Raw genomic sequence first — 16,960 nt, 5'->3', positions numbered from 1 at the left:
TGATGATATACGAGCGGCTGCAGGAGCATGCGCTTGCTTTAATGGGTCAGGGGATGCAGGCAGGCTTGCTTTCACCATGGGCTACAACTGTGTTGGTCTATTTCTGGGTTGCCAGCTTGGTAACAAGCCCTCCTGGATGGTTGATCAGTTAAAATGTCTCTGAATTGAATCATTTTCTATATGGGTATCTGGGTAATTTGCTTGCTCATTAAGCTGTTCTCTGCTTTGCTGTTTGATAATAGAGAACATCAGTAACAGTCTAATGACTTGACACTAATTAATGCATGACTCAGCTTGAATTAATGAATGAATTCCATACATACAGTATGACATGTCATACAATGTATCATTAGTGACCCACACTAATTAATGACTAAGTGTCTTTTGACTTCCCACATAAAATAACTAATTATTCTATATTTAATACATTAAATAATCTGTGAGCTGTACACCATTTGTTATGGTAATACTTACTAATATGAAGGAGGAGTTTATTTGTATAGCACATTTCATCAACAAGACAATTAAAAGTGCTTTACATATATAAAGACACAAAAAGGTACTAAGCTAAAAGTAATAAGTAAATATTTAAAATTAATACAAGGGTGTTAAAATGAACTATTAAGACACAGAAAAACGTTACGAGACCCATTGGTACCAAAAATCCCTGTGCTAGGAGGAAGTAGCTGATACAAAGTTACATGGGGGAAGTAACACTACTTCCAGAGCACCATGGCTCCTAACTCCAAAATTGAAAGGGTTCTCACGGGGCCCATGTCACACCAAGTATCATGACAATCAGGCCAGTAGTTTTTTTTCTCCATAATCCCACTGACAGATAAACAAAAAACAACCTTTTTTGCAGAACTTGATATCAAATATTAGCTGGATCAATATTTAATCAAAGCTGAATTGAATCGTATTGCATTGTATCATATTTATCAGTTTGTCCATGTTGTCATGAAAACATACCAGACCCATCGAATCATTAAGAGGATCTCTCTAAATGTTGGCATTAACCTGAGATCCATAGAATGATTGATTCAATCATATCAATCATTCTAAATCATTCGTGTTTTTTTCTTCATTGATTTCTTATTTTTTGGTTTCGTAGAGAACAACACACAGACAGCAGTGTGATTGTTTTTCACCATCTGCTCGCCCACAGTCTGTCTCTTTCAATTGCTGGAGCTTATTTTTTACTCTCTTTCTCTCTCTTTCTCTCTCTCTCTCTCCCTCTCCTGCTCTCACTTTCAGTCAATTTGCCAGTGGGAACAAACATACATTACTCACTGGATTGTATTTGGTTTTTACTACAAATTATTTTCACAGGGAATAGCTTCTAGTTCTGGTGGTAAAGATGCTGTCAATGTCTGTTCAAGTTTCAGCATAAAAAACTGCATAAACAACTTCTTTAAATCAGCAGTGATTATTCTTTAAAAGTTAATTACTGAAAGTCTACTAAAGATTTAGCTGTAGAGCAGGTCATGGATTAACTTGATTAAGGTCATTTAAGTTTATGTAGAGTGTAAAATCATTTATTGTTGATTTTGTGTGGTAACACCAAAACCCAGCTTTTCTCTTTTGAAGTGCCTATTTTTATTTCTTGTTATATTGTACTTTTGTGACTTACTTTGAATGTCATTACATCTGAGTGGGAGTACAGTAGTCTTTTGGTGTCTAAGGTGACTAAGCAGCTCAGCTCTATTTGGCTATAAAAAAATGTGAAGAGCTCACTAACACTGCCTGCAGTCAAAAGCATATGGCAACAAATGCAATGTTTGCAGGAAATCTGCCAAAATCCCAAAGCTCCCATAGTGTAATTGGCTGTCATTTTTCAACCTAACGTAGAAACCCGCCCAGATATGAGCGCAGAAATCCTCTTACAACAGTCTTCACTTGGGATTCATGAAACGTTTTTATCACACCAATCAGAGCGTAAGAAAAGTAGTACATTGATGCAGCGGCTGGAAACCATTGTAATTTAAATATATTCTCAGTTTTGAGGCCTCGCCCCTACAATTTATGACATGGCCAGAGGCAATCCGGCTAAGAAGCGGCACTTTTCTGAGGTGGAGATTGAAACCCTGACATCTCATCTTAATTTGCAGTAATGTGTGTCCTATTTGGCAGCCTAAAAACTGGTATTAAACTGTAGGAAGAATGCAGAATAGAAAGAGATCACTGATGCGGTCAACACTATTGACGTATTAAATCGGACTCCAGCTAAGGTTTTATTAAATTTATATATCCTTGACAAATGTATACTCCTAATAAAAATATATAGGCTTAAATTGCATTCTCTACAGGCCTACATGTAGGTGTACCTACATTTAAACAAACACACGGTAGCAGAGTTTATGCATGGTTTTTTTATTTTACTCGTTTTTTTCATGAGTCAGAGCCAGGCAACAGCTGGGAGGTCTGGCATTGTCAATAAGTGATCAACTGATGACTTCTTCTTCTCCTGTTACATGCTGCACTGCAAGTCCACACTGACTCGTAAACTTGCGTACACGAGATCAGACCAGACGTACGATTTTTTCGCAGCCTACGCTCATGTTCAAATTGATAAATGCCAAGCTTTGCGTAGGAATTGGCTGACGCCCCTCCTACACCTGTTTTAGGTTGTACGCACGTTTCCTCAACATGGGCCAGTGTCTCCTAGCAAGGAGTTGATATGGTATTGTAATTTCTCATGAAGGTCCCTTAAAAAGGAGTATGTATTGCTTTTTATTATAGGCGGGCAGCTTTAAACTGTTTCACTTTTATTCATTTCAATTATTTGCTCACTTAACCTAAAGAGGTCAGCTGAACATCAAAAATGAAAAGTCACATAAGTAGTTTTCCTACATGTTACTAGTGTCCGTTACTGTCATCTAAAAGGAAGTCAGCAGAATGGACACTGACACACATTAAAAGAGAACTGACACACATTAAAAGAGAACTGACACTGTGTCTTATCGCCAAATTAATCAGAATAACAGTTTGTCACTAACTTCTATTTGATTCTTAGACTTCTGTTATTATAGTGTTTGTTCCGGCTTTGGGCAACCGATTCTGCAGGAACAGAGCAATCAATACTGTTTTCTACCAAGATAATTTAATGTTGTCTGCCTTCAACAACTTGTTTAAGGTACCCTTTATTAGCTTATGGGGATTCTGCACCTGCTCCACAAGGAAAAGAGATGCTTTGGTGCTGAAACCAGACGATGGAATAGAAACCTGATTAGGTTGGACTCACTGACCTGCTCTATTTACTGTGCTACCGTGTCACAAAGGTCACAAAATGCATATTGTTTGGACCGGCTGGGCACCACTGATTTATGAAGTAATGTCTAAAGATTTGAACGACTTCCGTTAGAAGTTGCAGAGGAAGAACTTTGTCTGGGACTATCAGCCAAGGGGGAAAAGGACATATAGGCCATAAAAAACAATCATATTATTTAAAAAATACTAAAAATACAAAAATAAATGCTGCGGAATGTTCATTTAATGGTGATGAAAACTGAGTTTCTAAGGATAATGGACCTGGTTGCAGACTTTTATGCAAAAAAGTTGAAGTTCATCTCCAAATGATCATTTTTATTTTCTCCTTCAAGCTACTTAACTTAACTGTGAGGTGGAGCCTTTAAGTTTGTAATGTTAATTATTCTCAGTTGAAAACAGACATTTATCACAGGTGTGATGAATTGAAACATATTCCAAATGTGTTATGGTCACATAAATTGTGTCACAGCAGCAGAGGACAGGGATTTTCAGGGAATCCACGCAGTAGACCAGTGGAGGCAGTGTGTGTGGACGAGGATGGCCTTTTTTTCAGGAAGGACAGTGTGATAATGAGTTATATTTTTAAAGGTCTTGCATTCTTGTCTCTAGATGTCTTGTGTGTTCCTGGGTTTTAAACAGTGAGAGTGAGGACAGTTTTTTTTTAAGTAAGGACATATTGTCTGGCTCTCACTTCTTCAAAGGGCTGAACTTTAAAGTTGAGGGTTAAGGTTTTTTGAGAATGGAGAAGGCTGGCGATTTTTATATCTTTTTCTCATTAAATCAATACTGACTGTAGATACTGACCTTATGAAGCGTGTTTGCAGTAGTTTTTGGACAATAATGGGGCTCTAAAACTTTTTAGGATACATTCATTGTTGGATTTGTTCTCAGAGTTAGTTGAGAATAAAAATAACATATATTACTATCACCATCTTATCCTTTAAGGTTGGAGTTGAGCTTTGACGTGTACTTGTGCATGTTAGTGTTTGGGGATTTCTCACTCCCTCTCGCCCTCATTTTCTCTTATCCGAAACCAAACTATTCACCTTCATTTCTCATGAGTCACAAAGCTGTAGCACTCTCAGTCACAGTCTCTCTGCTTTCTGTGGAATAATGAATAACTGTTTGCATTGATCTTGTCATCATGGGACATGCAGATAGACACTTCAAGAGTTGAAAGAGTCTTTCAAGAAATTTGGCAATGGTTTATTGGTATTTTGTGCCAGGTAAGTGTGCCATTGTTCTTGTTTTTAACCAAGGATAAAAACAAAGGGAAACCCTTTCCAATGTGATAGCAATATGCTAACTAATTGGTGTGCAACCATGACAGGTATAACAGATTTCTAAAGAAACTTTATATTCTGTTATATAATAAAATTGCACCAATGTGGGATTCTCTGCATTTTCTTGCAAATTAGTGAGTGACTTGTGACAATTTCCAGTTAGGCTGGAAACCTTGCTTCTCTTTTTTCCTCCCCTCATTCTCTTCATCAGACAAAATTAATTTTATCTCCTTAGTTTGTGAGCCATGTCGTGACTCCCCCTACGCCAGAGTACTCTCTCTCTTTCCCAAAATCTGTTTGCTTTGTTGGCATGAAATGGAAATACATTTGTGTTGCCAAAACATATGAAGGAAATCAGTGGATATATTACAAAACAAGCAATGGGGATACCGCTATTTGCTCAGGTGGTAGAGCTGGTTGGCCATTGATCACATGGTGGTTTGATCCCAGCTCCTCCTGTCCATGTGTCTCCATGTTATTGAGCAAGACTCTGAAACAAAGTTTCTCCCAAAGCAGGCCCTACATAAGCATTTGTTATATGAACGTAATATAAAACGTATGAAAAGTATACAAAAGCATCTTGTGCACATCCTTTAGGTCTAACAAATGTGTGGAGTGCATTTCCTTTCTCATGAAACCTATGAAAAGCCTATTGTTTCGAGATTTATAATTGTCCATGATTTTGCCATATTCCCATATTTGCCTTATTTTTTAGCGCATTTCTATATTTCTTGGCACCATCAACTGTCAAAAACATTGCTCAATAGTGCTACTACTTGTCAAAACAGCAAAACAGATCTTAAAAATAGGTTCTTCAGGCACAATTAAATGTTGCTCTTTCTACGATATGCGTGTTAGCCTTTCGTCTACACACAAACTGAAATGTAGGTCACTGACAACGGATCTTTGGGAAAACAATGTGGGTGAAGATTTTTAGAAACTTTGTTTTCAGTGTAGAAAGGAAAAACTGAGTTTTTGGCCTTGTAGCATCAGTGTGTGCACCGTTATCTCTTTTGTGAGACATAAATGAGAAGACATTTTGTGGCCCAAACCCCTACATGTAGAGAAACAGAGGTGTCTGAATGTGCCAATGAGAAATCGATCCGCCTTTGCTGCCGGGTAGCCTTCCATTATTAACTTCCTGTCTTGTCTTGTTGCAGCAGGTACCAGACTGAGCTGCCAGTCCTGCTTTGTTTCTATGTTTCTTGCTTTTTATCATCAGCAAGGTCCATGAAGTGCTTTTCCAAACTCAATACTCATGTAGCTCTAATGTTCTTATATTTTGGTTCTACATTTTGTGTAGAAGAATTTGTCTCCAGTTTGATATATTTTGCAAACAAAACATTTATTTTTAGTTGGATCATTTCATCCCGTCTGTTATTTTTTCATGGTGCTGGACTACACACAAATTCACAAAAAGATGGAAAGTCAGACATATTTAAACACACACACACACAGGCTGCAAATTGCTCTTGTCTGTCTGTGTCTTCCTTGCTGTTCATGAAAGCTCTTTGCTCTTTCTTTGGTATTTCCAACAGAGAGATCGTTTTGTGAAGCTCCTCGATCAGCTGCACAACTCCCTGCGTATCGACCTCTCCATGTACAGAGTGAGTCTCTGCTTTCAGCTGCTTTTATTCTTTTATTCACCACACACATAGTTTGCATCAGGGTGTTAGACATTTGGATTTTTGTCATGACTGCTTGCTTGTAATCAGTACATTGATACATTTAAAAATGAGTGTGTGTGTGTGTATATGTTTGTGTGTGTGTGTAGAACAACTTTCCAGCCAGCAGCAAGGCTCGCCTCCATGACCTCAAGTCAACAGTGGATCTTCTCACCAGCATCACCTTCTTCAGGATGAAGGTAGAAACAAAATAGCAGCTCAATAATTACCAAATCATAAAACCAAATATCAGATAAATGCAACACTGCTTGTTTGATGTCATCACAGGAGACATATATTTTTAAAATCAGTTTTTCATAAACGGGCTTGTTATGTTGAAAATAAAAATTGTATTTAGTCTTAAGTCTGTTTATTTCGTAGTCTATTTTGTATTATATAAATATTGTCCGTATCATTTGAAAACCATATCATTTACTTTTAGTTTTTTATCTGTGTTTTGACTTTTCAGGGTTATCTGATACTTGAGAGGACTTTTTTAATAACTTTTAGACTTAAAGAAATCTGTCAAAACCTCAAAACTGTCTGGTGATCCCACATCCTTGCTTATTGTCAGAAGAATTTTTGTTTTATAATCTAATATTTAACTGCTATTCTGATATTTATATATTTTCCTACTCCATGACCTATGAATGTGTTTTTGCACAATTTACTGTATGTCTGACTTGTCCGGTCTTGTACAGGTCTTAGAGCTGCAGAGTCCTCCTAGGGCCGCCAATGTGGTGCGAGACTGTGTCAAGGCCTGTCTGAACTCCACCTATGAGTACATCTTCAACAACTGTCTGGAGCTGTTCAACCGCCAATTCCAGCCCGCTGTCAAACCAGTGAGTTGCTAAGCACCAAAGTGGTTGGAGCCTCTACAGTAGATTCTCTAGACTCTAGAGAATTTGAAACAGCTCATTTCTCTAGACTCTAGAGAAATGAGCTGTTTCAAATTTGTGGAAATGTATTAATGCAATAGTTGTTCCCAGTTGACATTTTACCTTTTGTTTGCTACATACCTAAACAGCCTGATAGGAGTAGTTGTTGTGTCAAGGTGTTGTAGTGAATCAGATGTAGTCCCTTATGGAGTCTTTCTTTGACAAAGCTCCATTTTACAGTATAGTAAAAACAGGATCTGAATCTTACTTGTTTGCTTTAACTCTTCCATCTGATCATATTAATCTCAGTACAAACAGCACATGCTGGCTGCCTTAATTGATGCACAAATTAACTCCATCAGCCAAAGAATTATCTCCAGAACACTTAATATTTTTAACCGTGCCCGGAAAGATTCATGTCTTAATGTGTCTGAACTCATTAAACCAGCCTGTGGTTTGTATAAATTAACAATTCTTTGCATGGTTATCAAGACAAGTCTCTTTTTTTAGCTTTATGGAGTAGCCAGATTAAAAAAGCACTTGCAAGCACGACAAGAAACCCAGAGGGCCTTATTACTAAGTGTCTCCCTTTAACATAGAGTATGATTACAGTTTAATATGGAAAAGCTCATTTATTGAAATTACAGTTGAATACTAAACCTTGTTTTTCTTCTTGTCTCTTATTTCAAAACTACATGTGTCTCTCATTGCAAGTGCTGGATTTTCAACTTTGCATAGGTGTCAAGAACTTAAACACATTATTACATCTTCTGTTTATGTCCTCTTGCAGCCTGAGCCAGAGAAGAAAAAGAAAAAGAAGAAGGAAAAAGCAGATGGAGAGGAAGAGGAAGATGATGAAGAAGAGGAGGAGGAGGAAGAAGAAGAGGAGGAGGAGAAAGAGGAGAACCAGCAGGAGGAGCAGGGCCCGAGTATCCAGAATCTAGACTTTTGGCCTAAACTCATTACTCTCATCGTATCCATTATTGAGGAGGACAAGAACTCCTACACACCCATCATTAACCAGTCAGTACTGAGTTTTATTATCTTGTATATCCATATTGTAGCTCCGACATGAGTAAAATATGTGGGCAAAGGTGTCTGCGGTTTGATTTTAAGTGATTTTAAATCAAAATTGAATCTAAAATCATTATATATATATTTTTTTTCAAACATGCTATTTAATGTTATTTGGAATTTTCTAACAGACAATAGATTGCTAGTGTCATGTCATATAAACCAGTAGCTGTGAGTTGTTTTCTTTTAGGGACTGATTTGTATTAGTTTCAAGCTGTTAAGGTGTGCATGAGTGCTTGTTTGGTGGAGGATGCTCACACTAGCACATTAACGAATACTTTTATCTAAACTCTTGACTTCTCACTTGCTTTCAGGTTTCCTCAGGAGCTCGATGTGGGTAAAGTCAGCACTGAGGTCATTTGGAGGCTGTTTGCTCAGGATATGAAATATGCACTGGAGGGTAAGACGGGTTAGGGTTAGTCTCTGTACACATAATTTGTGTGTATCTGTGTGTGCGTAAGAGAGAGACAGAGCAACAACTTTCCGCTATTCCTCAAAATTGCTTGAAATTCACACTTCCTTTTCTTCACTCCATCAACTTTCCTTTTCTTTTTCATCGTGTCTTCCAGTTTTGCATAAAGCTTACCTCTGTCGTTGGAAGAACGGTGAGATTATATACAAACATAGCTGATGACAAGCTACAGTCAGAAGTCAAAGCATTGTCTGAGAACCAACCATAAGAAATGGTTGTAATGTCCAAATAAAGTACATCAAACGTGTCCAGACTCTTTTGTAATGTCATTGAACACTTTAAAATGCAAAAAAAAAAAAATGATATCGTGTGTTGGGTGTTGGGCCAGTTCTTAGGCTGTTGTCAAATGTGGTGCCTCAAGTAAATACAGTTTCCATGAGAAACTGATAGCTTTGGGTCTATAACATGATTGATCTTCACATACTGTAAGATATACCTTTGAGATAAATGCAAGAACAGCAGTTGGTGAACCATCATCAGAGCTCTGTCTCATTTGAAACCTGCTTAGCTACTCAGTGTTCTGGCTTTTGACTGTGTCTCATATTAGACTTGTAGAAACTATAGTATCCTGAAACATTATCCGGCACACTGAGTCCTGTGAAAATGAGTGTTGTAGCTGAGTCAGCTTGTTTTCTACAGTATAAGGCTTTCATACTGAGTTCAAATCACAAATTTGATGATGACAAGTCCTTTTAGGAGACCCATTTCTAGGCTTTTACTCTGTGTCTAATTTATCCTCCAGCTCCCCTGTATTATTGTGGTCTAACATTATTTTTTTTGCACCAACAAAGCCATTTTCATTTCAGTAATATCTTTATCATTTATCATTTAATTATTTTACCTGCTTCTCTGTGTTGCCTGAACTCGTTTCGTAATGCTGTTGCCATCTCAGCTCCCAGCACATTTCACATCCGCAAAATTGATTTCTACGCTGGTAAGGCTGTGATTGTGTTTGTGTGTTTGTGTGTGTGCGTTTGTATGTGTGTTTGTGTGTGTGTCTGTGTGTGTGTGTGTGTATGTGTGTGTGTGTTTTTGTTTGTTTGTAGTTATGCAATTAGCAGAGATTCCCAACCCTATTTGGACTTTGGAGCCTAATAATATTAACAGGGTGGGGGTCAACTGGTCAATGAGATTATTGATGTTTGGAGCATTATAGGCAGGATTAAAATGCAGGACAGACAGATGTTCCTGATTTAAAGTAATTAGCGCAAAACTTAGCCTTTAAGGTGACATTATTATTGAGCTTTTATTCTTTTGAGCTATGTTCAGAGTTTGATGGAAACTGAGAAAGTGACCAAACAGGAGGGGATCTGTTTCTTTGTCTGCAAGCTTTTGTGTACAGGGACATGTGTACGGATATTTACTCCTCATTTTACACTGTTGTAAATAATCTCCTTTCATCCTTACGAAAAAATGTTGAAGATATATGGGTACAAACCAACCTGCACTTTAATACATTGGAGTAGCACCAACAGACTGCAAACCTGCAACTGCTACAGCGCACCTCAAGAGATAAACCCTGTGTTTATTTTGGTTTGTTTCTCTGTGTGTGTGTGTCTGTGTGCGTGTGTGCGTGTGTGTGCGTGTGCGTGCGTGCACATGCATGGTTGTTGTTTTTACAGAACATGAGAAGCACAGACTCTGTAAGACTGCAGACTACATGAACTTGCACTTCAAGGTCAAGTGGCTTTACAACGAGTATGTTAAGGACCTGCCCGCCTTTGCAGACACTGTGCCTGAATACCCTGCGTAAGACACACACACACACACACTCATTATCTCACTCTTTTTCTGTCTTCTTCAGGCAGAAAGGTGGTTATCTTGATTCATCATTTCTGCCTTTCCACTGAGACATGGCCTGTTGTTGCATACACAATAAAACCCACAAATATCCGCACACTCAAAGCTCTCCTCGCTGGGTTTGGACACTACAAATATGGATGACTGGAGTAATGGTGATAATAACAACACTGTTAATAATAAAACATTTAATTGCACTGCAGGACATTTTATTCTAATACAATATATTTTCCTACATAATATAGCAACGTTTAGGTGTTACCAGTTACAGAAGTACTTACAGGTTAAGAAGTTACAAGGTGCATTTCACAGATTCATTAAGATTAAAAGAAATTAACAAAAACAAAAAACAGGTAAGACATAATAGAACTGGAGAATTAATAAAATAAAACATTTTTTTGAAAATATATGTTTAAGGAGATTGCAGTGACACAAAACAGTCACATTCAGTAAGTTTTCTCTTGTTTTATGTATCAACTATATGGTTCATCAAAGAGAAGGTTAATAACATTAGATGTTGTTTCAGGTGGTTCCTTCAGTTTGTCCTGGCCTGGCTGGCTGAGAACGAGGAAGTGTCGATGGATTTCATGCACGGGGCGCTGGAGAGAGACAAGAGAGAAGGGGTAAGACACAAAAAAACAGACTGTGGAAGGCCTTGTAGGCAAAAAAACTATTCTGTGAGTTTACAGGTCTCAGATATGTTTTTGGATTCCTTCAAAAATCCAGGATTATATCCATCCTTGTTTTTACTAAAAGGATAACAAATCAATAATATAAACACCCACATTTTAGTTTTTAGAAAATACTATTTGCAGTGCAGTTGACAGTTGGTTTTGTCTTCACTGCTGTCAATTACTTCTGTTTACTTGTGTACCAGCAAACTACACAAAGCTATCAGTAATTACTATGGTTAGAAAATCAAAAACATATTTCTAATAGAAAACCCACTAATTACAGTATGCTCTAAATTTTCGAACCTACCGTTCCCATAATTTGGGCAAGTAAAATTTTCATTTTCATAGCCAATATTCTTTCTTTTTTTTGACACATTATTTTGCAAATTGGCACCCATAAAAGTATGCAAAATTAGCCATTATTGCATGTACAGACAACTATAACTGGATTACTTTGATACTGAAGAAAACTTAAAACCATGATGATTCTCAAGTGCCGGGGTTACAGTATATGGAGCATCTACTATTTCTATGATTTCTAAGTGGATTTTTAGACATTTATTTGCAATGGACACCAGAGATGATACTATCCTTAGAGTGTCGTGCTGAATATAAAAACGTGTGCATTTCTTTGTGCTCAGATTTGACTGAGTTATGACTTTGAGAAGATGGAGTGTGCCAAGGCTAAAACTGCAACAACCATCTTCTAGTTGTTTTAGAACACCAGAACACCATAATGTAATTGTCCCTTCTGCCTAACAGAGTATCTTTTCCTAATTTCTCGCTCTGGAGGGATGTAGAACGATAAAATGAACTTTAGTAAACATTACACTCTCTCAGTAAAGCCATGTGTATGTGTCAATATGTATTTAAGGAAACACACAGATGATGTATGTAGTTAAATAAGGTGGTTAGTTTTTAGTGTTTGACACTTCAACAGGATGTCAGTAACTATATAAAGCATGTTTTTTTAGTTAAATAAGGTTGTTAGTAATTAGTGTTTGACACTTCAACAGGATGTCAGTAACTATATAAAGCATGTTTTTTTTTACCAATTTTACCAATGATCTCTTGTAACTTAAGCATCAACCGTCTCCCTGGTGGAATAAAATGTAGCATTTCACTCTGAAATTTAATTTTTGGTTTCCTGTGGACAAAGAGTTTGCCTCACCAAACACTAGAATTGAATTAAGAACAATTTGCAGGCACTCAGTTAGCAGAGACATTATGTCTGTGATCACAACAATTATGACCGGTGTCTTACAGTACAATTTTTTGCATGAATGTAATAAATTCATATTTTCTATAAGTAGAAAATGGAAGGTAACTCAGGATTTATCAGGACTCAACCGTGAAAGGAAATTCACTGCTACGACTTAACCCTACTGAATGTTAAAATATTAATTTCTCTGTTGCAATGCCTGCTTGTGAATAAAAACTGATACAATCTGTTACGTTTTACATAAAACCTCCTTAATTATCCAGCAGAATCAAATCTATGCTACGTCCTGAGTATTTGTTGAAACCACATTTTTCTGTAGGAACAGAGCCATTGTGCAACAGCAGAAAAACTATACAGTAGAAAGAAAAGCTTTACAACACTGACATCCACAACACATTGAAAGACAGCACCAGTCTCATGACCTTTTGTTCAAGGAGGCTTCGATTTATCCACATGTAGCAGAGTTCTGCTTATGGCCAGTCAGTCCCAGAATAACATAATGATGGACAAGTGTTGTCTCTCAACCTCCTGTTGGTCCCAAAGCTGCACCACTTTATCTTCAGGAACTGTTGTTGCTCTGGGAGAGTTTTGAGAGCAGGAAAGGCTTGTGGCCAGTGCTGACACTGAACAGTACGAAGTATAATTTTGATGCACGCTAAGTGTTTTTATTGATCAAGTCATACTTTCTTTTTCATGGACTGTACAGATGGTTCCTCCCTTCAGTCTTGACATGTTTTTTTAGAGGCTTATCGGTAGACTCCAAAACATATTGATAGTATGAGGAACAATTTTAAAGCAATCATTTTGTATTTACTCACGTTGATGATGATGTCAACAGTAGAAATAGGTCATTCGCTTTACAAAGTACTCTACCAGTAATGTGTGCTTGCATGATGAAGTTACGTTGCCATTGCAGAGGGCACAAACGCAAGTTATTTGTTTTTTATTCTGCATTGAGCCTCACTCAAATGAGTAAAGGACTGCATTTTCTGAACAGAAAGCGGCCTAAGAAGAATAATCGAGGTTTTTCTTGTTATAGCAATCAGGTATTGAAGTTAGGTGGAATTGATCAATATGTACATATATAATACTGTACATACAACATTAAAGTTTAGTTTCTAGGCCTTGCCTCGTCACTCTTCATTTTTTGAAATTATATATGAACATAATCAGAAGCAGACGCAAAGTTAGCAAAGCACTGACAAAATTAGTGCAACTACATCGCTTAACACTGAAAGGGTGACAGATTTTATTGAGGAAGCCTTAAGTGCTTATTGGCCCCCTCTGGCTCTTAAAGAGCCAGTTATGGATCCATAGACAGTAGGTTTCGGAGACTAAGAGAGACAGGGCAGGATTCAACAGCAGGACTTGGCCATTTGGGAAATATATGGCGTGGTTGTCCCAACTACCACACCAACCCTTTGGGCACCTTTTTAGTGACTATTTATTTCAGTTTGAGCTTTAAGCTCAAAAGTAATATTTAACCGGTGAATATATCTGTAGAAACATATGATTAGTGCAACAGTTCATAAGTTCAATAAGCCTATCTATTATACCAGCAGTCATATAAAATGAATGATAACAATTTTAATGGTCAGAGTGCCCTGAAATTACAGTAATTATGCTAGAGCACGGCTTGAAAAAGAAATGAGAATGGTTAGAGTTATTATTTGATTACAGGAAAGTGGAGAAGGAGATGGTGTAAGGATGTTGTTGTGAGGAACAGAGGGGACATGGGAGAGTTGCATTTTTAAAGAAAGGTATGGTACTGCTGGGCAAACATTTTGCAATTTGTCTTCTCCCTCCCTCCACCTGCAGTTCCAGCAGACGTCTGAGCACGCTCTGTTCTCCAGCTCGGTGGTAGACATCTTCACCCAGCTCAACCAGAGCTTTGAGATCATCAAGAAGCTGGAGTGTCCTGACCCCACTGTGGTGGCCCATTATAACCGGCGCTTCGCCAAGGTGAGATCTGAAACACGAGAGGCATGTTTACATCAGTTTCTGTTCATTTTACCACTGATCACACACATATCTTCTATCTCTCTGGGATCTGTGTGGAGCCATTTCACTCGTACACATTATAAGCACATCAAAAATATCTCCCCTGTCGCTGTTGATTGGTTGTTTCAACCAAATTACACGAAATACATATTCTCCCTCGCCTCTAGTGGTATCTGCATAATACAGATGGTTTTGGTTTTTATTACACCTTCTCTATAGATAAGTTTCTGTCTTTTCTTTTCTTTTCTGTCTTCAGCTTCTGAAATGTGCTTTTTTTCCCTTGTCTTACATTTTAGTAAATTGAATATATTTGGGTTTTATACTGTTGGTCCAACTAGAAACGCTAGCCATCAATTTGTAATAGGGAGCTTTCTCTATTTTTTGACACCCAATTAACTATTACGATAAAATAATTGTTAGTTGGACACATTATTTATTGGGATATATTTCTTTAGTACAAATTTGTATGAGGGTAAGCTGAAAGAAATTGCTAGTATCAGCTAGCACTAGCTAACATCAACGTTAGGTGGCCGCTAGCTAAACCTAGCTAGAAAAGTTTATTGTGACTTTGCCTGGAATGCTATCAAGCCGTGAGTCATTACCTCTACTGTCTTTGTCTGTTGTCGGACCATTATCTCTACCCCTTTTGTCTTGGTGTGCCAGTTTATTTTTGAAAGAACCTGGGTCCATTTCAGAAAGAACGTTCAGTGAAAACTCTGAGTTTGTCAACCCTGAGATGAGGGGAACTCTGGATTTTCTGTTTTAGAAACGGAGGTTAATCAAAGTAATTATAGCCCATTTCAGAAAGAGAGGTAACTTCACCTCAGAGTAAGTCACTATGGTAACTGAGCCTTCGAACCTAACCAGTTTGTTGGGAGCAGGTTTTCTTTAATAGACCTTGAGTTTCTCTCAGTCTCCTCTATACTATACTGTAGATGTATTTTCATTTCCAGGTACTAGGCCTACCTTTTTGCGCGATATAGTTTTTCTACCCAGTCTATCAGTTATGTAGCCTACATATCTTTGTCCATCCTCATATCACGTAACCCATCGTGGAAATGTTTTTACATCTTAACAGATTCTTTGTGTCACATTACATTCTTTGTTAACGTTCTTTACAACATCGGAGATGCGGAGCAAATAAATAAAGCCACTGTATAGAAAAGCGCCATCAGAGGAGTGTGACTCGCTCTGAAACAGGTTTTTTTAAACGTTTTGTAGTTGTAGTTCATAAAACGTTTTATGTTCCCTGGACACAAACTAGTAAGAGACATTAAAAAGATGTTCCACAGTATTGCACCCTTAAACCATTTAAAATTAAAGATTATTAATTATAATTCTGTTAAGGATGGTGCTGCCTTACAGCCTTACAATGGGATTAGTAAGCCTAGGACCTTTTTGCCCGCAGGATTGTGCCTAAATGAAATAGATTATAGGTTTAGGCACGAAAATCAACTCAGAGTTCAGGGTTAGACTTAGAGTTTGCTAAACCTCCTTCCTGAAACAGTCCCATGGTCTTTTGGTTCCTTAATGGTTATTGGTGGCATTTTTGCCTTCTTTCTTCGGGACTCCTTTTGTTGTATCCCTTGTTGTTTTTATTAAATCCTCACCACTGCCCTGTTGTTTCTGCATTTTTGGGTCCGCCATTTTAATAATAGTAACACAATGGGTAATAACAAAATAAGAAAAAATTGTGGATACAGACAAAAATAAAGAATTTTTTTTGTATATTACTTCCTGCATGAGGCCCAATCTGTTAGAATTCATCACTTTTTACAATTCACCTTATTAAGAGGAGATAAAGTCATGATTGAAGAATAGATGACGTACATCAAAACCTCTTCCTATGCTGCTTTAAATTGTGAGACACATAAGACCTTTACTGACTCTTGAATCTGTTGTGTCTTTGAGATTCTGGCTGATGAGTTTCAGGTATATTGTTTGGAAAAATGTATACAGTGCAATGTTTTGTTATTCAACCTTTGATGTCATATTTCTTTCTACAAATTTAATTTAAGGCAGTTGCTTTTAGGCACAGCCATTAAATCTAACAAACCCTTCTCTCCGGAGGAGTTGTGCGCGCATATATTTGTGCGTGCGTGTGTGGTGTGATGGCTCAATCAATACGGGACTCATTAAACAAAGAATGGCTAATGTAAGCCATCACTCTGGGCTGTCGATCTCTCCGTCCCCAACCCATGACTCCCTTTTCATTTTCGGCCACTCCACTCATGTTTCTCTCTAGTGCTTCATCTCATCCCCGTCTTAGCTTTAATTTGTTTTTCATCTTCCATCTTGCTGTCTCGTCCTTTCATGAACTCTCCATCTTGTCTTTCCAAGGCCCTCGGATATTTTCTGCCTTTAATTCTATCTTCTTTCCATTTCTAGTCCAGTTTATCTTTTTGTCACCCTCCAATTTCCTATTCTATCCCTCTCGTATCCACTCTTGCTCTTCCGCCTCCAGGCCAGTGCAGTTATAGTTCATTTTGGAAAAAGTATTTGACAGAGTTGTACAATGAGAAAGAAAACCATACTAAGTAATGCAGGCAGCCAACAGGCCACATGTTTAATATATGAGTTAGGCTTAGCTGGCTGACTCAGCAAAAAGTAGGTAACTCTATC

The 16,960-nt window shown here is 37.7% G+C and overlaps 1 protein-coding gene across 5 annotated transcripts in view; it reads left to right on the top strand.

Annotated features, from left to right (window-relative positions):
- Window positions 1–16,960, top strand: part of LOC117945398 (protein unc-13 homolog B-like) — a 156,678-nt gene that overhangs the window by 115,610 nt on the left and 24,108 nt on the right. For 3 of the 5 annotated variants that reach the window (XM_034872866.1, XM_034872865.1, XM_034872868.1), the window contains 9 exons: window positions 6,092–6,160; window positions 6,328–6,417; window positions 6,919–7,059; window positions 7,886–8,118; window positions 8,484–8,569; window positions 9,534–9,575; window positions 10,264–10,390; window positions 10,968–11,064; window positions 14,156–14,299. In XM_034872866.1, the coding sequence (XP_034728757.1) occupies window positions 6,092–6,160; window positions 6,328–6,417; window positions 6,919–7,059; window positions 7,886–8,118; window positions 8,484–8,569; window positions 9,534–9,575; window positions 10,264–10,390; window positions 10,968–11,064; window positions 14,156–14,299 (1,029 nt within the window). The remainder of the gene's footprint in view (window positions 1–6,091; window positions 6,161–6,327; window positions 6,418–6,918; window positions 7,060–7,885; window positions 8,119–8,483; window positions 8,570–9,533; window positions 9,576–10,263; window positions 10,391–10,967; window positions 11,065–14,155; window positions 14,300–16,960) is intronic. The other 2 variants (XM_034872867.1, XM_034872864.1) reach the window with 1 other exon arrangement.

The sequence above is a fragment of the Etheostoma cragini genome, chromosome 5 (assembly GCF_013103735.1).
Source record: "Etheostoma cragini isolate CJK2018 chromosome 5, CSU_Ecrag_1.0, whole genome shotgun sequence".
Taxonomy (NCBI): domain Eukaryota; kingdom Metazoa; phylum Chordata; class Actinopteri; order Perciformes; family Percidae; genus Etheostoma; species Etheostoma cragini.
This window is presented reverse-complemented; position numbering and strand designations above follow the sequence as displayed.